Source organism: Gouania willdenowi, chromosome 5 (genome assembly GCF_900634775.1).
Source record: "Gouania willdenowi chromosome 5, fGouWil2.1, whole genome shotgun sequence".
Taxonomy (NCBI): domain Eukaryota; kingdom Metazoa; phylum Chordata; class Actinopteri; order Blenniiformes; family Gobiesocidae; genus Gouania; species Gouania willdenowi.
In genome coordinates this window covers 18,367,371-18,387,180 of record NC_041048.1, presented here as the reverse complement: position 1 = coordinate 18,387,180, position 19,810 = coordinate 18,367,371, and the positions used below count along the sequence as shown (strand labels likewise).

The window sequence follows — 19,810 nt, the reverse complement described above, 5'->3', positions numbered from 1 at the left end:
GGTTTACTCTCCATGTGCTGATTTTGGGTAATCTAATCATTTTGCCGCGAGGACTGTCGACCTAAGTCCTTCTCAACAGGAAATGATTAAACTGAGACGCATCAAACACAACCTTTGCACCTTTGAAAACATGAAGAACAAGCCAGATTGCAGCAGCTAAACAAAGACCATCAGGTCATTTCACCAAATATTTGCCTCACTTTTATTGAAATCTCAAATGCTTTTAGTTTAGGTTGATGTGAATGAGTAAGTTTGGTTCTGTGAGCGTCCATTTCCCACTGAAAACAACAAGATGTTTTCCCCCTTCCGATGGATTCTGGGATTTTCTGAATGGATGCCATTTGAATCCAGTCCAGTTGATTGTCTTCTTCAAGGTCCGATTTAATTTTAATTTAAAAAGTAATGTTTTTAGCATCTGTTTTGATTGAATTCTTTGTTTCCTTATTTCCATGTTTGTGATATTCTCTCAGGTGTGGTTGGTGCATGTGGAATATCAGTAATGTGTAATTTGATGCGACTTTACTACTTCATACAAACCTGCAAGTAAGTACATTATAGTGAAGACATTCTGTTGCTCTCTCACTCTGTTATTTTATGATATTTAACTTTATTTCAGTGATTGTCAAACAGTGAATGGCAGTAAGTCTTCAGCAGCGAGTTCTCTGTGGGGGACCTGGAGAAGCAGGGTTCAGTTCTGGTTCCTGACGGGGATTTTGTCTCTGGTTGGCATAAGGGTGTCATCCCTGATAGTGCTGGAGTTTTGTCTCAGAGCGGTTTCTGGCTGGGCGTCAGCAGGACTGGTGAGTTCCTCCAGGGCAGTGTTTCTCAAATGGGGGTACGCGATGGCACTACAAGGGGTACTTGAGAGAGAGAAGAAAATTAACAGATGAAAGCATTGAAAATATGGGGTTTTATCATTTTCATTTTTAGTTAAAAATGGTAATCACACCAAATATTACCAGCAGCAAAAAGACAAATAAGAGAAAAACACAATTCTGAATAATAAAAAGAACAAACGACAAAATAACACCAAAAACACATGCACTATGAGAGAAAAATACTATTACCAGCAACACACTAAATGAGAGAAAAATACAACACAAGATCAAACACACAAAAATAACAGAGAAACATACAAAACGACACAAAAAACACACACTGAGAGAGAATCATTTAAGCAATACCAACAACGCAAAAAATTACAACAAAAACACACAATGTGTGTATTTTTAATTTATTTCATTATTATTATTATTATTATTATTACTATTATTATTATCTTGTTAGTCTTATTTAGTTTGCACATATTAGTCTAACTACTCTTATATTTATGTTTATACTTCTTTTTTTTTATTTATTTTTCTTTATTTTTTCTTTATTCTAGTTGATTGTTATTATTTAATGTAACACTACCTGAGAGAGCACAGGTCACCAAAAGAAATTCCTCATGTGTATTCATTCACCCCTGGCCAATAAAGTTGATTCTGATTCTGATTCTGATTCAATATATGAGAAAATATACTGAATGATAAAATGAGCAGACAAACAACAAAATGACACCAAAAACACACAAAACAAAAACAGCATCTAAATCAGTGGATTATGGCCCCATTTTTATATCACACATTTCTGGTGACCCCAAATAATATTTTCTAGAATTAGCTTTTGATCATGTTTGTTATACTAATGAATGCAGAATAGCCTGGATTTGTCAGGTAAGATATTTTTATACTGTATTTATTTTGTATTATCTTATTTTCTTTATACTGCATTTTATTTGAACTCCATTCATATTTGAGAAAGTGCAAGTATAGAATACAGGTGTTTAGGATTTTGTTGTTTTAATTTGAAAAGGAATAATAATTAAGCAATTTTAAAATATCACATCAGTAATTACAGTAATTAACACATTCCAGGCTATGCCATTTAATATTCATGATCTATTTAGTGTAATGTGGTTCCTAGTTTTCTATCTAACACACATATTCTTTATAAAATCTTGAAAACCTTCTGCATAGTCCAGGCTTTCTTTCATCTGTTCTGTCCAGTTACTGTATGCTATTTGATAGTATCCCATTAATAGGACGTGGGTTTAAAAAAAAAAAAAAAAAAGAAAGATAAAGGTTTTGAACATGTTAAAAAGTCCAAAGGTAGTTTTGAATTCCTTTGTTGGACACAAGATGCTACAGAAAATCAAAAAATCCCAATGAAAACTATGAAATATGATTACTGTATATTGCGTCTGCAAGGTTATTACCTTTACCTTCTTCTCGGATCTTTTAATTGAGCCACTTTGAGTACAGATGACAACTAAATACTCAGTGTAATTTATTCTAAGTTGTAGTCCCAAGTAAAGTGTTCCTATTACCTAATACACGCATGTTGGTGCTGGCACAAGACGTGATTGGTTGAAGCAACGACCCTTGTAAAGGCTGATAACAAAATGTCACAGAAAGTCACTCTTCTTATGTGAGTGTTGAGTATGAGCACTGTGAGGCTTGTTTCCTCTAAAATACATACACATATGCAAATTAATTATACAAAAAATAAAGAAATAACTTTCAAGTCTAACCATCCATCTGTCAGTCTCAAAACATTAGGTAATGGCAGAGGTGTAAAGAGTACTGATAGATCCTACTTCAGTAGAAGTACTGTTACTTGATTGAATTCGTACTCAAGTACAAATACAAGTAACTAATACATAAAATACTCAAATACAAATAAAAAGTAGCTCAATTAAATAGCACTCAAAGTAAAGTTAATTTCACTCCCTACGTTTAGTTTTGGTAATAAATCTTGCCACGGGTCCCTTTCATATAGTAAACATCTCATGTATAAACTTCAAAAAGGAAGAGACAAAATATTGCACAGTTGGAATTAAATTTATTTTCCACAATGGCATCTGTATAAAATAAAGGTTTGTCAAAGTGTACATGTTTTTTTTTTTTTTTTCATAAAATAACAAAAAAATAAATTCAATTCTAATGTTTTTTTTTTTTTTTATTTTTAATTCTCAGGCTCTAAGTATAGCCACATTTATGAACTCTACAACAGTGTCATGCCAAATGTGCCATGTGACTAACAACATAATAATAGGTAGAAACCCCAAACTGAACCAAATAAAGTGTCAGGGCTTTGATCAGAAATGATTAAATGTCTTTAATCCTTCCTTTTATTGTATTTAGTATTCATCCCTTTGATCATGTATGAATCATGACGGTAAAGACGCTTTCCTCTGTCTCTGCTCAGGATGCCAGTGGTAAGGGACCAGACCTGCTCTTAGTCCAGTGCCAGTTCTCGTTGGGTTGCAGCCTCTCCTGTACTCTGGCTTTCCTCCATCAGGGGGCTCTACACAGCTCCTTCAGCTTGTTTCTGGCTGCTGCACTCAGCTGGGTGCTGGCAGGCTTCTGCTACAGAATGTGGAGTCATGCAGCCAGCCTTTACCTGCTGCACAGCACAGACCACTACTGTGGGAAGTGCATCGCTCTCCAGGTCTCCGGGCACACTATCCTCACCTCAGTGCAAAAAGCAGTTGTCTTGGCCTTTGCTTTTGCAGCTGTGGCGGCAATATCAACAGTCCACGATCACTTCTTGTCCCAGAGAGATGCTTTGAAGCTGTGGACTCCTCTGACACTCTGTTACTCCATGTTGCTCTTCTATATGCGAGGTGATCAATCAGGGTGCAGCCGAGGGGAATGAAAGAGTTGTTCACATGCCTTTACTTGTTAGTGAGGAATCATGTTTGTCAGTTAATTTCAGGAGCAACCAAAGTCAATAATCAGAAATTCTTTTCACCTTTTCCTGTCATTTTTTCCATTTAGAGGAACAGAGTCGACAGACCGCAGCTGAGTTCCTTCTGCACACTGTTGTGATGCGACTGGGAGGCTTGTTGGTGCTGATGTTGCTTCTAGGCCACTGGTCTGATATTTTCGACATCCTCATTGCTTTTATAGGGGAGGCAGTCTGTCTGCTGCCCTCGGGGGACCTGCTGCAGGCCACAGTAAAGGTCCACGTGCTTCCTCTTTCTCTGTTCCGATCCATTATTAATCAATAATCAGCTTTTAAGCAGCAAATTGACTGATAGTAAGCAGCTGTGTCTCTACTCAATGAGACTTTCTTTTATTTTTCAGGAAGAAGAAGAAACTGGGTTTAAAATAACTAAGGAAAGTCTCAGTCACAGAGGAGGAACAAGACCAAATCCATCAAAAGAAGGCTAACAGCTAGTGTCCAAGCTATTCTTTGTATTCATTATGTATCTATACATAAGGATTTCATGTTTGATAAATGAAACCAACAATAACAGTCCGCCAACCAAGCACGATGTGGGCCTAAGCAGCGTTAATATTGCCCACCCATTATAGATGCAAAGGTGGCTAAAGAAAAAGGCAGTGGCTATTTGTATGGTTGCCGTATCAATATACCGACATTCTATTGCAGAGTCCCTATTTGGCCAGTTTAGGTCGCGTGACTAAGAATAAACCTTACCCTAAACCTAACCATAAAACGCTTTGTACGTGTACTTCGATAACGTACCAATAGCACTGGGGGTTGTTCGTACGGCAACCATACAAATAGACACTTTCAAAAAAATATGTACTCTACTAAATTAACTTTGCATTTGTCTAAGATGACCTACCGCTGATAATTACACTAAACACATGATGGATGGATGGAGGCCTTATCAACTAATCTTTAAAGAAATGTACCGTCTCTGAAGTTGTATCTTTTGTAAACACGAAGAACTAGCAAACTGTTTATTGCCTCTGTAATCTTTCTCCCTGCTATAGCAGAATTTGCATTCAACTGTTACACAAAGGCTGCTTTTATTTGGGAAAACATCACGCTACCTCTTCGGCCAAGCAGTAACGCATGTTCCTGCCAACACGAACTTCAGTTTTCTTTGTAACTTGCAGCTCTATTCTTTGTTTAAAACAAACAAACAAACAAAACAACTTTTTATCCACTCTCTATTGTTGTCCTTTAAATATGAAAGCAACTTAACCACAAGAAGATAACATATGTGCTGTATTATAATGGTGTTGGAAGTAAATGAAATGAAGTGATGTCTGTGGAGGTTTAGAGAGTTCGATGAGTGGGGAGGAGTGGGGAGGTGATTGTGTCATCAGGCATGCTCCCTCCTGCAGGCCTGACATCACTGCAGCATTCCTTTCCACAGAGCTGGAACAACAGAGACCACCATCACTCTGCTCGCCACCGTCTCCTGTTAACCCACTCCTAGTCCACACACTCGCACTGCTCTCACATACTGACCCACTTCTGGAAAGTTTTCTACTTCATTTTTTTTTTTTTGCTTTTTATCTTCCAAAAGGTTTCCATTTGCAGCTGAGAAGCACAAACTAACTGGAATGTTTGCTGATCAGCAGAATTGATACCATTTAGACAAACAACAAAGCAACTTTTTCATTCTCATATCAAACACTCCACATCTCCCCTCTCCTCATATACCAACATCTCCTCTAGCACAATGCCCCGATTCATTGCACTGTAAGGTAGCTCCTGCAGTGCAATTGATCTCTATATGCCTCACTGATGTATTCCATGGTGTGCTCTGCTGCCGTACTTGGTGGGGCCCATATGGAGGAACGCCATGAGACACTGATAGTGAGTCCAGGCTTTAGTGATATAATGTGGGGGAAGGGAAGAAGGAAAGAGGGAGAAGAAAAAGGGAGGCAGGAAAAATAAAGCTGACAGAACAATGAGGCAGAGCAGCAGAGGAGAGAAAGAGGACTGCAGGAGATACGGAGCAGCTGGAAAAGGCAGGTACAGTCACATCCTGCCGCCATGCCAGAAGATAAAGGAGAGGGGAGGAGCTTGTGTGCATGTGTGCTTAGTGAGTAACTTCCTAACAATCATCAATTTCTTACATCAAGCTCAGAGTCTCTGATAGGACTGGACCAACCGTTGCATAACTATCAGCCTGAATGTGTCCACCTATGTGTTACTGGCCCCATATATCATAGTCGGGGCATGTGTCATGTTTTTTTCCCCTGTACTTTCCCTGAGATTAGCTATTTACCTTTTACGGCTGAGAGGGAGGTGGTGTTGTCATTTAGGCAGAGAAGGAGGAGTGGTCGATGGAAGGGAGAGTTTAGGAGGGAGGTGCTGAAGGAAAAGGAGTGGCCTTCTGTAGATAGTTGCCTTCTCTATTGGAGTAGTCTTCTCTCAGTGGCAGCGTACAGGAAAGAAACCAAGTCACAAGTTTCAAGATAAAGAGGAGGAGAATACAAAAACGAAAGGATAAGAGCACTGTTTTACAAGGTACGTAATGGCAACAAAAATCTGGTGTGGGAGGATTTAAAGCCAACAGAATAGTGTCTTCTTCCTTTCCATTCATTGTGGGATATTGGAGCTGTAACTGTGTAAACATTGTGTACATTTCTTAAATGTGACATTGAGGAAGTCACATTGAGTGCAATCAAACTGAATGGAGTTTCTGTTAATATTTCACCCAGTAAGTAACCATGACCTGAATGACTAAGAGCCTTCACAGACAATCAGCTTATGAGGTCATATATCTCTGATATAAGAGTAATCTTCTAGTCACAGCTGTTGTTCTTCTCTCCCACTCTCAGGCTTTATGAGGGCTTTCTACAGTCATGGCATCAGCAGCTACCCCAAAAAGGATGGTGTCCTCTGTCTTCATCACTCTGGCAGCTCCTCATCAAGCCACCATGACCCAGCAGCAGTCCCGCCTCCAGGCTCAAAGCTCCCCAACAAGAGACAAGCAGCATGCAGCTGTGAGAGTGGAACCCAGTGACAGAGCAGCCAACCTTATCCAGAGGAAGGAGCACCCCCCGCCACCAGAGTCTCAAAACAATGCAAATATCAGAGTTCGGACAGAAGCAGGAGCATCCGTCCTGTTGTCAGAGGCTCAGATCCCCAAAAGTGCTAAACCTGGACTTGCAAATCCATCCCAGCAAAAGGAAACCAGAGACCCGAGGAGTACGGCAGGTAATCTGGATCAAATATGTGGTCAAGACTGTAGTTAAAACATCTTAGATTACTGGACATGTTACTGTGATCAGTGTGAACAATAATCGTCCTCGTGCACTGTGCAAGATATATGCTTTCATTGTCTTTTTGTGCTCAATATATTTTACATATTGCACAACACTCAGGAGTTTGCAGCTTTGTTTGTGGAGAAACAACATTGCTAGATTAGTTCTTAGGAAGTTATTAGAAAATCACAAAGTTTAGGTTTGACAATGTGAAGCTCTATCCCAGACACTTTAGATTATTATTATTATTTTTTTTTTTTTTTTTACCCTATCCAACTATATGAATGAATTAGGTGGTGGTCAGAAGTGCTATTGTGTGGCTACAGGTGTAGCTGAGTGTGATGTAAATGAAAATTGATGACTGTGAAGCTTGTTTGTCAGACACTTGAAGAAGACACGCAAACCAAATAAAATGACTATCATTGCCCTTTTTTATACACAAGTATAATAAATGAGTAATTTTTGTGTCAAACAGAAGTCCTTCCTCCGTCTTCGTCGGATGTTCGACCTCCCTCGTTGGTCTTTAAAGAGTCGACAACTCCTTTCCACTCCCAGACTGCTTCTTCCCCCCCTCACAAATTAAGTCAACAGACCGTGAACAACAGAGTGGTGAGCTATCTTATTTTATAGCATTGGATTTGAAATTTATATTCTCAATATCCTTTACTTTAAGATAAGATGACATAAGATATAATAAATCTAAACTTTGCTTTATGCTTTTTTAAAAATTAAGTTGTTTTTTCTCACAGTTTCACAAACATATTTAACACTAAACTAAAAAGCCAAAAAAATAAATAAATGTTGTAAATGAAACCCAACAATATTTGCCCGGTGCTTATTGGATGATTGCAGTCATTTTTATTCAATATTATTACAAAATCCTTCAATTTTCCTCAAATTATACATACTATTCTCCTTGATTGAATAGAAGTTGGTCACAAAATCTAGGAAATTTAACGCGAAGGTCCTGTTGGTCCTGATTTATGTCACTTATTGCTTGGATATTGTTGTTTTTTTTTTACCTTGCTATACATTTTATACCCCGCTTATTCCTGTTTTACAGCGTCGGTGGGGTCGGTTTCTTATATGTTTTGTATTTTATGTATACGTAGAAGTGCAAACTAGAGCACAATAAACTTGAATTTAATTGTTTTCCCGCATAAAATTTGTGGCCCACCTAAGAACAAACTGCTCCGTATTTGGCCCCTGAAATAAAATGAGTTTGACAGCCCTGTGCTAGAGGGTAGCATACATCAACACTAAGCTAACCATATGTCTTCAGATTGGATGTGTTAGAAAAATTGTAGAGAAGTGTAACACCTTGACTTAGTTTGACAAAGGCCAAGTTGTAATTGCTTGATGTCCATCATAGAATCTCCAAAACAGTTCATGCGGTGGTTCGTATCAATCCAAAGTGGTCTCATCCAACAGTTGAGCTCAGTTTGTAAATTAGCATGATCATTTCTCCAAATAAAGCATGTCAGACTGGAAGCCTTCAGCTTCCTGTGGCCCCTCAGAGCTCTGCACTGACTTAACAAGAAAAACAACAAAACCTGTGCACAAAAAAAGCACTTAACGTTTTGCAAAGCAATCCGGAAACGTCTGAGAATACAGCAGATATCCTGTTGTTTTCTTACGACACAGTCCCACTCTAAGCATATTTACACCCAACAAGCATGTTTTACAGCTGATGTGCCTAATCAAACACTCCCACTGTGTACATGTGATTATAATGTTGGCTTTTTGAAGGCTTTTGAAAATTTGACAAACAAATGAAGGCAAATTTGATTGCTAAATTTTAAGAACAAATATGCATTTACTGTTGATGCCCAAACAGGATAAAAGCACACCATCTAGTGGGTCAAGCCTGGAGGAACAAAGTCAAATGGTCCATGAAAACAGCCAAGACACAAGCAGAAACAGCAAAGGTATCATGACCTCTATTCCTATTTGTACTTAAACGCTGATTTTAAAACCAACCATGGCGGCTGATACGCGTGTGTGCTCTCGCGCACGTGTGCGTACCTTTCAGATGTGTGTGGCTTCTGTCGGAAACCAATGGCTCCATCTGAGCCTGTGATCGAGGCCTTGAACAGGACTTACCATGAGTTCTGCTTCCAGTGTCGATCTTGTCACGTTTCCCTTGCTGGTAGACAGTACTACAACAAGGCTGGAATCCCACTTTGTGAAGACTGCTATCAGGTACAGTATATCCATAAGCATCCATCTGTTCCTCTCTTCAACTGGTCCTCCAAATCCCTTCAAGACTTCATATACAGAGCTTGAGCTGTATCAAAGTCTCTCTTTGTGCCACACAACAATCCCTGGCAGCTGTGTGTATCTACTACAAACAAATCCACCAACTCATATCTGTTCAGACACCACTTGGCAGATAATACCAAACCTCTGTAGTGGTCGGAGGAAGCAAACAAACAGTTAATCTTTAGGTACACTTGCGCTACAGCTTTGGACAGTTAATATACATATATAAACATCTATATTGACATCTTATATGCTCAGAATTATAATGTGCACATACAATTACACTCCCCACTTCTGATCATGAATTGATCATTAAAGCAAGATAACAGATAGACAGGTACAACGTTACTAATTAAACACCACCATGGTTTAAGTAAGTACATCATTATGTTTCATGAAACATCTGTTTTTATCATGTAATAGCTAAAAACCAGAGGAGTATAAGCAGGCTAAATCAAATTGTCAGTTATCATTCAGAGTCTTCAAAGTCAGATTTAGTGACTGGAAAAGGAGAAGGAAAGTGATTGGTGAAGGAGAAAAGGGATCAAAAGTTTGGAATTGTAGGGAAACATCTTTTATCTGGTAGGAAAACAGTATGATCTAAGAGGTTGACTAAAGCGCAGAGGCCACCCTAGTTTTGAGGGAGAAACAGGATTACTGCATAATGAATGGTTTTGAGAGTAGCTATACCGTAATATGCAGGATTGACTTTGTAATTGATAACCTTCATTGCCATCTTTATTCGGTCAAAAAATGTAAGTGAAGTTACGTTGAAGAGGACTCGAAAAACCCAGTAATTGTGTGCCTGTGCCGTACACACACACATAGCAAAATAATGACCATATTTGAGATTAGCAGTGGTGGAAACCAAAGGCCCCTTTTGCTGGGCCAACCAATCTATAGGTGTGGGACTACCAGATAGAGCATCATACAGGGTCAGGTCTCTCTTGGTGTGCACTGTTGGCTCTGGGACTTTTGTGTCCCAGAACAAATTTGTAGAGAGGGTGGGATGAGTGGAGCTGGAGGAAAGGATGCGGTCTGAACCAGTGTATGATGAGCCCAATGATGAGTGCAACAGTGATGAGGAGGAAACATGTTGTTTACCTTAGGCCACAGGCGATCATGTTTTCTGCTTCCTCTCGTCTTTGTTTAAATTGTTTGGTGGAGGCTTGGCACGCCCCATCGTTCTTTGTTAGTAACTAGGCACGTTTCAGCTTCTTCTCGTCCTGCTCTGTCGTCCGTGGTGGCTAATGAGGACCCCTTCCTGCAGTGGCGTGGACCCATAGGTAGCCCTCTCAGCGGACACAGTGTGACGAGGAGCACCTGGAATGGGCCTGGCAACTGTTTAGATTTCCCAGTCTTCCTGAAATAATGATGTGAAGCGGACCAGAGGCCGGAACAGGTAGCTCTGCTGCCACCTGGTTCCTAGTCCCTGTCAAAGCAGAATAAAGGTTACTGCAGTAATTCACATTATTATTCTCACACAGTACTCTGTAAAGAAAAGGGTTAAATGGGTTAGTTTGTTAATTTATTATTTTATTAGTGTATCAATTAGCCTTTGCGGCTAATTTCCAGCTGTAGCTCCCCGCAAGTCGTCAACCTGGAATGCATAGTTATGAGTTGAACAACAAGAAATTACAATACATTTGTGGTCACAGAAGGCCTAAGCGATGGTGCTTCCAACCCAACGTGGGGTAGAGCTGTAAACAAAATTCCAAAAGAGATCATGTTGGGTCTGCTTCTTTTACACATCCATGTACATTTTAAGTATAGGTAAAGCTTTTGTTCACGGGAGTCCTTTAACCTTTAATGTGCCATTTTCTTTATCAATAGCGTCTCAGTGCACAGTGTGTTATACGATCAATGCCCAGGTCAGCACTAACCTGTTTAATGGCTTCATTTACTAAATGATTATTATCACTGTGTATCCTGTACGGGATTCCCTACCGTGGGATGCTTTTGCCCCTGTCTCTGTTGTCTGTGAGGAGGAAGGACACACCTGAACCCACTTTGATGCATAGTATTGTTGTGGTGCTACTGAAAAACCTTTTGTAAATCAGTGTGTGTGAATCACTTTCCCCATACCTCATTTTGACACATGGTCTAACTCGTGTGTCAGACAAACTGTGCATTTGAGTTCTATACATATATAAGTATCTATATTGACATCTAATAAGCTGCATATAATTCTGCCATTGCAGCTGTTTTTGTACAGATTTTCCCCCTTTCTGACCACGAATGGCAAACGCCAGAATATTTCATGTCTTATAAAATTATACAACCAGATTATCCAGTTGTCTGTGGTTCGATAATCGGCACAACTCGGAACTCGGGATTTCCGAGTTGGAAATTCTGATTACAATATCTCAAACACGATGAGCGGTAAAATATAAAAAAAATTTCCCTGACTTTACCAAGTAGGAGCTCCGACTTCAGGTGGCGTTCCAAGACACTTTTTCCAAATAGGAGGTTAAAAGATTACTAAATTTTGAGTTGATTGGAACAGTATTAGTTCATGTTGTTCGATTTAGTTTGATAACACAATATTCTTGGCTTGAAGGATGATCAGTGGTTGTCTCTTAAGATTTAGATAATCCTCGTGTCAGACCTGCTTAAAGGTCTGACATATGTCACTTTTGAGAGCCGACTACCTGGTTTTACACTGTTGGAAGAAACGGGAGTAGACAGAACCGTTGCTAGCTTTGTGGTGGCCCTATGCTTGACGCTGTTTTGGGGCTCTATAATTTGCGTAACTATGGTCCATGAACTGCTGAATGATGGGTATTTGTCAATTATTCCTATATATGAAGTCTGACACTAAACGGTTTGTAAGTTTGGCGTCCAAGGATTTTACCGTAATCAAAACATCATCCACAGCTTTTTATCGCAGTTTATTTTATCCTTATATCTGACAGCCTGTTGGAGATAAATAGAGGTGATTTTCATTCTGCTTAGATGAGGCTGAGGACTCCCCACGGTGGCTCATAAGGCTCTATGCAAATGCTTGATTGCCTATCGCCAGAAAGACCTGTGTAGACTTGGAAAAATGTCCACAATAAAGAATGATACATTATGTTTATATAAATCCTATAAATCAAGCTTTTTGTGCATCAACAACCTACCTTAGATAAATGTGAAAATGTCCACAAACAACTCCTTACAGTACAAGAACTGGCTTTTTAATCAGAAATATGTTTCCTTGTCGTTTCCCCATTTACTTGAAAATGTCTAAAACTGCATTCTGCTCTCCTTCAGACATTTTTTCTATTATTACACATTTGTTATTATGTACATAAATCACTACAATTGTACATTATATGTCATGGTCTGTCCTAATCTGTCTCTCAGGCCAGTTTGGAGCTGTGTTGGGCATGTGGGGAAGTCATCACAGACCACGTGATCCGTGCACTCGAGCGAGCGTATCATTTTTCATGTTTCACATGTTCAACCTGTCGACAGCAGATTGGAGAACAGGCTTTTGCACAAGGAGAAGTCGGCGAGGTTTACTGTCTTCAAGACTACTACAGGTATACATTATACAGGCAGAAAAGAAACAGAATTTTAATTAAAAAACAAAGCAGATTATATGCAGATTCAATGTTTGTAGTAATGTTTTGATTGTTTCAGTGTTTTTCTTTACATTGTCTCAGTTTTGAACAACTTTAGTTTTACAACTTTTTTGTCTTGATCTGGTTTGCCAACAAGATGTTGTCCTATTTTACAGATATAGCTAACTTATGACACTGTGTATTTTGGTGTGACTTTGTGTACTTACGTTGTCATTTTGCATTTTCTTTTCTCATTTTGTGTCATTTGGGTACTATTATTGTTTTCTTATAAATATTTCTGTCATTCTGTGTGTTTTTCAAGTTATTGTGTATTTGTCTAGAAGCCACACAAAATTAAACATAGGGTCACATATGGCCCGTGGACCACCAGTTGCCCGTGTCTGTTTGAGCCATAACCTTTACTATGATATCGTTTGGTTTGTGTTTTACAGTTTTTGTGGTTAATCTGCTCCTAAACCTGGATAGGTGTCATTGGTTGCCTTTACATCCTGTGAGATTATTTCTATGTTCAAGTAAAACAAAACTTGACATTTGTAGAAAATAGTTGTTTGACAAGTATGAAACAGAAAAAACACACCAAAAAAATGAAAACAAATATGGATGACATCATGTTTGTAACAAATGTGTGGACTTTAAATTGATGTTGCTAAAAAATAAAAAAGGACAAAAATAACATAATCTCTCTATTAGTCCTGCTACTTAAAAAAACAAACTTGTACATACTTTTGAGTTTTATTATTTAGTCATTCAATCCAGAAAGAAGGCTGTGACTTAGTAGCAAATGGGATTTATACACCACCCTCATTTTAATTCATTTATTTATGTTTGTTTGTTTGATGAATTATTTAGTTAGTTGCATTTCTCTTTCTACTATTTTCCTTGTAGGAAATATGCTCCACAATGCAGCGCTTGTGAACAGTTAATCATCCCCAAAGAGGATGGCACGGACAGCTACACTGTTGAATGCCTTGGGCAGTCCTACCATGAGAACTGCTACAGATGCGAGGTAGGCAAAAAGACAGTAATCACCATAATCACACTAAAAACAATGACTAATTACTGTCATACGGTAAATTCTGTAAATCAACGTAACATTCTGGCTACAGACTTGTGGGATCCAGCTTTGTCCTGAACCAAACGAGCTCGGCTGCTACCCTTTGAATGGGAAACTGCTTTGTAAGTCCTGCCACATGAACCTGGTTTCTGCTCAGCACTAACTACGATAGGTGTCGACACCACCCCAGGAAAATTCCAACTATTTAAAGAAACGGCCACAAGACAACAAGAGACTGCAAGTTCACTGAGCCCTCTTCAAAGACGCAATGATATTTTTATACTTTCCTGAGCATTCTGTGGATCTTTACGTTTCCCTATTATACTCGATAACTTTTGCACTCAATAAGTTTGTACAAAAAGCACCAATTTTTTTGTAAGCGACTGACTGAAATAATAAATATATAGGTATTAGAACATGTTTTCTTAATTTCTTTCATTCTCTGTTTCTCAAATACAAACTGTGTGGTGTGTGGGTTCAAGTCGCACTGGTGGGTCACCTTCACCATCTCTCTCTATGTGTGTTAGCCTGTGATAAGGCCCCACAGTTAGCAGATATTGAAAACAAGAATGGAATAAAATGTGCGTAAAGGAATACAACAACAAAAAAAAAAAAAAAAAATAGGTAATATAACTCTTTTCACTACAAAATAAACCATTTATTGCAATTACCTGTGGTTAAAGATTGCATGCACTCAATAAATAGATATTTAATATGTTTTTTATGCAATAGGAAAGGATCACAGCGACTAAAGCTTTGACACAATATACTCATATGGGCAGCCTGGTTAGTAGGTCCTTAATCTGCTCATGACCAAGTTCTTTCTGCTGATTGGAAACAAAAATTAAGTCTATTTCAGTTTATTTTCCAGAAATTGTATTATCTGTCTAAAACCTTTGGAATTGTTCTGTGTGAAAAAGACGTAATAAATGCTTTTCCTTTAATGGGTGTCATTTGTCTGTCTCTGTAACACTGGCCTCTGATTTAAGCAGATGGTTTGACCTGGAACTCATCACACTGTTTTAAAAAGGAAATTTGAACGTATTAGTTACTTACATGAGTTATTCACTTCATAGTTTAATTCTCTGCCAATGGGTATGTCATTATTATGTTAAAGCCACAAACAATACTTTATTTACAGTATATAGCACTTTTCTTACACATTAAAAAGAGAAGAGCAGCGATTAAAAACTGTCATATCATTCCCTGCCGCCCACTAACACATGGTAATGGCAGCTCTTTCTCCAGTTCTTGTTAAAACCTATGCAGTAGAATTTTGTAGTAGCTGGAGGGGATTAAAACTCTGGTATCATGAATGAAGATCAGTGACCATTTATTATGTCAATGAGCCACAGAATAGGTTCATCAAAGCTAATGAACTCCACTGTATAAATCCCAGACTCTCACTAATCAGTTTATAAAGAAACAGCTTTATTAAAGGTGAAATATCTTTAAGCAAAATTCAGGTCCAGTTGCCTCAACTAAGGCATCATAATGTTGTTGCATGATATACTGTATCAACCTCTTCATTATTTCATTTCTGACATTTGATTCTAAAACTGTTTGCATTGTATTTGTGGTGCCTTTTAGTTGAGACAACTGGACTGGAAATGTACTTAAAGACATTTACCTTTAATCAACGCAGTTTTGCTTTTTGCAATTTCACTGGATGACTGTGAACCATAACATCATATCATATTGTGACTTGACACATTTTGTTTCATGCTAGTCAGCTACCCTTAAAGGTGCAGTCTGCAACTCTTATAAAAGTGACTTTTTGTTATATTTGCTAAAGCTGTCACTATGTAAGGACAACTTTACATCAAACTAGTAGTTTCTTTGCTTCTAACATATACGGTACAATAAATGAAAAGGGCTGTTTTAAATTATATATTGTATACAGTTTATTATAATATATTAAGCAGCTCAAGAAATAAAGTTCTTTTAAAATATATGTTAATCCCATTAAAATATCCCTCTGCAGTATTTCACAAAACTTATAATTTAAATAAATTAAATTCATGAAATAGGATTATTGGAAATGTATACATTGGTTATTGATTAGTATATCTATATGACTGTGCATCAATTATTTCTCCCACCCTATTTGGATGTGTCCATCAGGTCTTCTTAAGATTTTTAGTCGTATTTCCACAGTTTAAAAACAGACACATTAGTTCAGACACAGTTTACAATGTTCTTGCCTTGGTCCTCCACAAAAAACAAATATTGTCAATATCTCCATTTGGAGGAACTCGTCTTCACGCCGGTGAATCCTGGAGCATTTTAAAATTAAAAATTTAATTAATGGAAACAAAGTTCATCATTTTAAAGTACTGCGGTAGTTAATGCCAAAATTAAAGATATTATAGTGTAATGCTATTATTACATGAATGGTAGTTTCTGTGTGTAAGTGATGTTCAAAGAAGACGAACACTGTTGACGGCTCATCTTAATGTTCTTTTATTCAGTGTGGGAGAGGGACAGTGCATTTTTAAATAACTATCTCAGAAAAATTCACATCAGACCAATACTTTGTGCATTTCAATAGGTTGTGCAATCTTGTAAAATATATTAATTAATATAAGGAACAAAAACAAGGCAACATGCATCACACAGAGAGTGTGTGAGCCTTTTTTGGTCATGGCAGCAATAATAAGGTAAGGTAGGACTGTTGAAGGTTAACAAACATCTCCAAACATAAGTGCAATCATTGCTCGGAGAGTCATTAGTTCAGGTGATGCATGCAGTGGTGTGTAGTCTGTAAGTCACTATGCTTTAATAAACTTGAATTGAGTGCAACAATCCTAACGGGAAATTACAGAAGTAAATAAGGAGAGCAATATCCAAGCAAATAGAAAGAACAAGACCTTCTCCTTACTGTTGCATAAACCCTGTGTGAACTCCATTCCCTGAATAATTATTTCCTTTGAGAACCGACCACAAAGTAGAATACTGCCAAAAACATAGTGCATGAGACTGAGAAAGGCTGAAGTTGTTATTTCAAACACATTTTTCCACAAGTGACTGTGTGAATCTGTGTTCAGTGTCATTTCTTCATCTTCCTCATCCTTTGGCTGCTGTGACACCAACTGCTGATAGCGAGCCTGTCGCTGGTAATCCGGATCAATGTTGATCCACTTATTGGCCACCGACTTGGTGCCACGTGTGACCATACAACCTCCATGCAAAGCATATTCATCCTGTTCGCCAACCCAGCCTGATATGAAAAAACAAATCAAAAAACATACTTATTGTTTCTTAAAGAACACCATTCATAGGCCTATATTTATAGTGACCACATTTAAGTCTAACCCCAATGTTTCTCAGACTATTTAGGACCTGGAACTACTTGAACAATAAAAGAAACACACACGGGCCACTCATTATTATGAAATAAAAATTGTAAAAAAAAAAAAAAAAGGACAGAATGAAATTAAAAAAAAAGACCATTGTGGAAATATATATTTAAGAATAATAAAACGTATTTCATAATAATATTACCTTATTTAACAATTGAATGGCCATATTATATATTTGTCTGTTATTTATCAAAATTTTGTTTATTTCAAAATGTTGTTTTTATTTATTTAATTATGACTCTTTTGGGCTTCCATACTATATAAGTGCATTGAACATTCAATGCTCACAAAGACGAGTATTTCCGAAGGTTTAAAGGTTTCAGAGCCCACACAGCGTGTTTGTGAGGCTCTCCATCCCTCTTTCTGCACCACTGCCAGTTTGATGCGCAAGGAAAACGTCAAAGATTGTCTATGACTCTCTGAGTGAGAGGAGCACCCACTCTGCTGTGAACAAAGATCCTTTGTGTTGAGAAGCTTCACTCTTTTTAACCACAGCTTTTTAACGTATTTTACCATGAACTTAACTTATTTATTGTATACATTATGATCTTATTTGTAACTTTTAAACTAAGTTAACACTCTTACGAAATGATTAATGTCTTTGACTCAAAGGCATGAAATTGACTTTGGTCGCTCCTGAAATTATCTGACAAACGTGTTTCCTCACTAACAAGTAAATCAAATTCATTTACTGTAAATAATCCCATTGTGCGCCTCTTTGAACTTGATTGAACACTAAATAATATTTTTGTCAAAAATGTGTGTATTTGGATTGATTGGGTTTGTTTTCCAGAATGTACCTCACATTTTCCAGTATTAGATTATTATTAGAAAATTAACAAAAATCTAATACAATTATAATCATTTTTAATGTTACTTTATTCAATTTGAGACCTGGAGCCTCAACTATGAACCTCTTCTATGCATAACTGTACTAACTGTGATATCCCCTTTGCTAGGTATTGGCAGTTTCCTGGATCAATGATCCAGATCATGGTACAACGATCATTCACAATTTAAAGGCTTGAAAGAAATGTCTATCCCCATTAGTAATGATATACAGTAGGTCCTATGTGATATGTAATTTGGGTCTCCCCATTTTTCTGAAAAATTATGATGAAACGCACAATCTGGACCAGATCCGGATGAAACTTGGTGGGGTAATTGAAGAGCCAACCCGACGTATTTAGTCAACTTTCATAAAGATTGGTTATTTCAAACTGACATATGATTTTTTTTAAATTTTTTAAACTGATCCAGAATCAGTATATTGATCTAATCCCCTCCAAAACATATTAAAATGTCCCATGGTGTAAGGTCTGTCTTTAATTACAATTTGGTCAAGATCTGTATTTTTGATGTAAACCTGCTGACAGACAGACAAATAAACAAACACAGGTGAAAATATTACATTTTTGTTGAATAGGGCCATTAGTATCTGGGCGTTTCTTTAACATGACTACTGTGACGGAACTTGAATGACAGAGCCGGCCCATCAGAACATTTATTCATTTATTATTATTATTATTATTAGTAGTAGTAGTAGTAGTAGTAGTAGTAGTAGTAGTAGGAGTAGTAATTATTTATATACATAAATATCAGTAATGGATTACAAGTACTCATGTTACTGTAATTGCGTGGTTTTTATGGCACGTACTTGTACTTTTTTGAGTATGTTTCAAAATCAGTCATTTGGAGTACGTTTTAAAATAAGTAAAGTCATTTGTTACATTTTTACACCCAACAGTTACTGAGTAAATTATCATTTTTTGTTTTAAAATGATCAGTGGACATTGTGAAACTACAAAAAAAATGAAATGACCAGAGAACAATGAATTGTATCATATTATAGCCGACCAAAGAGATTAAAGATAATGCACCGCACCAAAACAGTATTAAAAATGCTGGCTATTTTCTCAGCTTTAGAGTTCATCAATTCAGCTATACACTTAGAGCCTGAGAATGTTTTTTTTTTTTTTTTTAATTTAAAAAAAAAAATTGAATTAATTTCTGTTATTTTATTCAAAAAAGAGCTGTACATTTTGAGAAACCTTTTATTTCTTTACAGATGCCTTTGTGGAAAAACAGTTAGGTTCCAATTGTGCAAGATTTCAAGTTTATACATGAGATGTTTACTGTATGCAAGGGGACCGTGGCAAGATTTATTACCAAATATAAGGGGTGAAATTAACGAGTAACTTATACTTTGAGTACTGTTTTATTGAGCTACTTTTTTTTTTACTGATTCTTGAGTATTTCATCTATGATTTACTTGCACTTGTACTTGAGTACAACTTCAATCAAGAAACAGTACTTCTTCTTGAGTAGGATATATCAGTGCTCTGTACATCTCTGGTAAATATAGGACACAAACACACCTATAAAAAAATAAATAAATCAACACTTTAAAAACAAAACTTTTAGCTTCTTACTTCTTTTATGAACGGGTAAATGTTTCATTGAAATCTTTGTGTTTTTGATTTTTTTTTTTTTTTTTTTGGAAATGCACTTGTTTTGGAGCATTCGTTTTATGCATTGTTTTTT

At 37.2% G+C, this 19,810-nt stretch overlaps 2 protein-coding genes across 2 annotated transcripts; both read left to right on the top strand.

Annotated features, from left to right (window-relative positions):
- The first annotated feature begins 126 nt into the window (after window positions 1-126).
- On the top strand, window positions 127-4,474 carry LOC114463686 (transmembrane protein 82-like). Its single transcript, XM_028447395.1, has 6 exons — window positions 127-374; window positions 471-543; window positions 617-800; window positions 3,250-3,667; window positions 3,822-4,006; window positions 4,131-4,474. Exons 1-6 carry the CDS (start codon window positions 293-295, stop codon window positions 4,215-4,217), a joined length of 1,029 nt encoding a protein of 342 aa, XP_028303196.1. The 5' UTR covers window positions 127-292; the 3' UTR covers window positions 4,218-4,474.
- An 836-nt stretch (window positions 4,475-5,310) lies between these two features.
- fblim1 (filamin binding LIM protein 1) lies at window positions 5,311-14,574 on the top strand. The gene is made up of 8 exons (XM_028447394.1): window positions 5,311-6,279; window positions 6,594-6,972; window positions 7,495-7,628; window positions 8,857-8,947; window positions 9,052-9,221; window positions 12,630-12,808; window positions 13,736-13,856; window positions 13,957-14,574. Exons 2-8 carry the CDS (start codon window positions 6,618-6,620, stop codon window positions 14,065-14,067), a joined length of 1,161 nt encoding a protein of 386 aa, XP_028303195.1. The 5' UTR covers window positions 5,311-6,279; window positions 6,594-6,617; the 3' UTR covers window positions 14,068-14,574.
- The last annotated feature ends 5,236 nt before the right edge of the window (window positions 14,575-19,810 follow it).

What these genes read in the sequence shown, in the direction of transcription:
- LOC114463686 (XM_028447395.1), top strand. Translation starts at nt 293, where the DNA reads ATGTTTTCCCCCTTCCGATGGATTCTGGGATTTTCTGAATGGATGCCA. An exon ending in GCTGGGCGTCAGCAGGACTG is followed by an intron (nt 801 to 3,249) that starts GTGAGTTCCTCC and finishes GTCTCTGCTCAG; the next exon opens with GATGCCAGTGGTAAGGGACC. An exon ending in TGCTGCAGGCCACAGTAAAG is followed by an intron (nt 4,007 to 4,130) that starts GTCCACGTGCTT and finishes TTTATTTTTCAG; the next exon opens with GAAGAAGAAGAAACTGGGTT.
- fblim1 (XM_028447394.1), top strand. Translation starts at nt 6,618, where the DNA reads ATGGCATCAGCAGCTACCCCAAAAAGGATGGTGTCCTCTGTCTTCATC. An exon ending in AGACCGTGAACAACAGAGTG is followed by an intron (nt 7,629 to 8,856) that starts GTGAGCTATCTT and finishes ATGCCCAAACAG; the next exon opens with GATAAAAGCACACCATCTAG. An exon ending in AGAACTGCTACAGATGCGAG is followed by an intron (nt 13,857 to 13,956) that starts GTAGGCAAAAAG and finishes TTCTGGCTACAG; the next exon opens with ACTTGTGGGATCCAGCTTTG.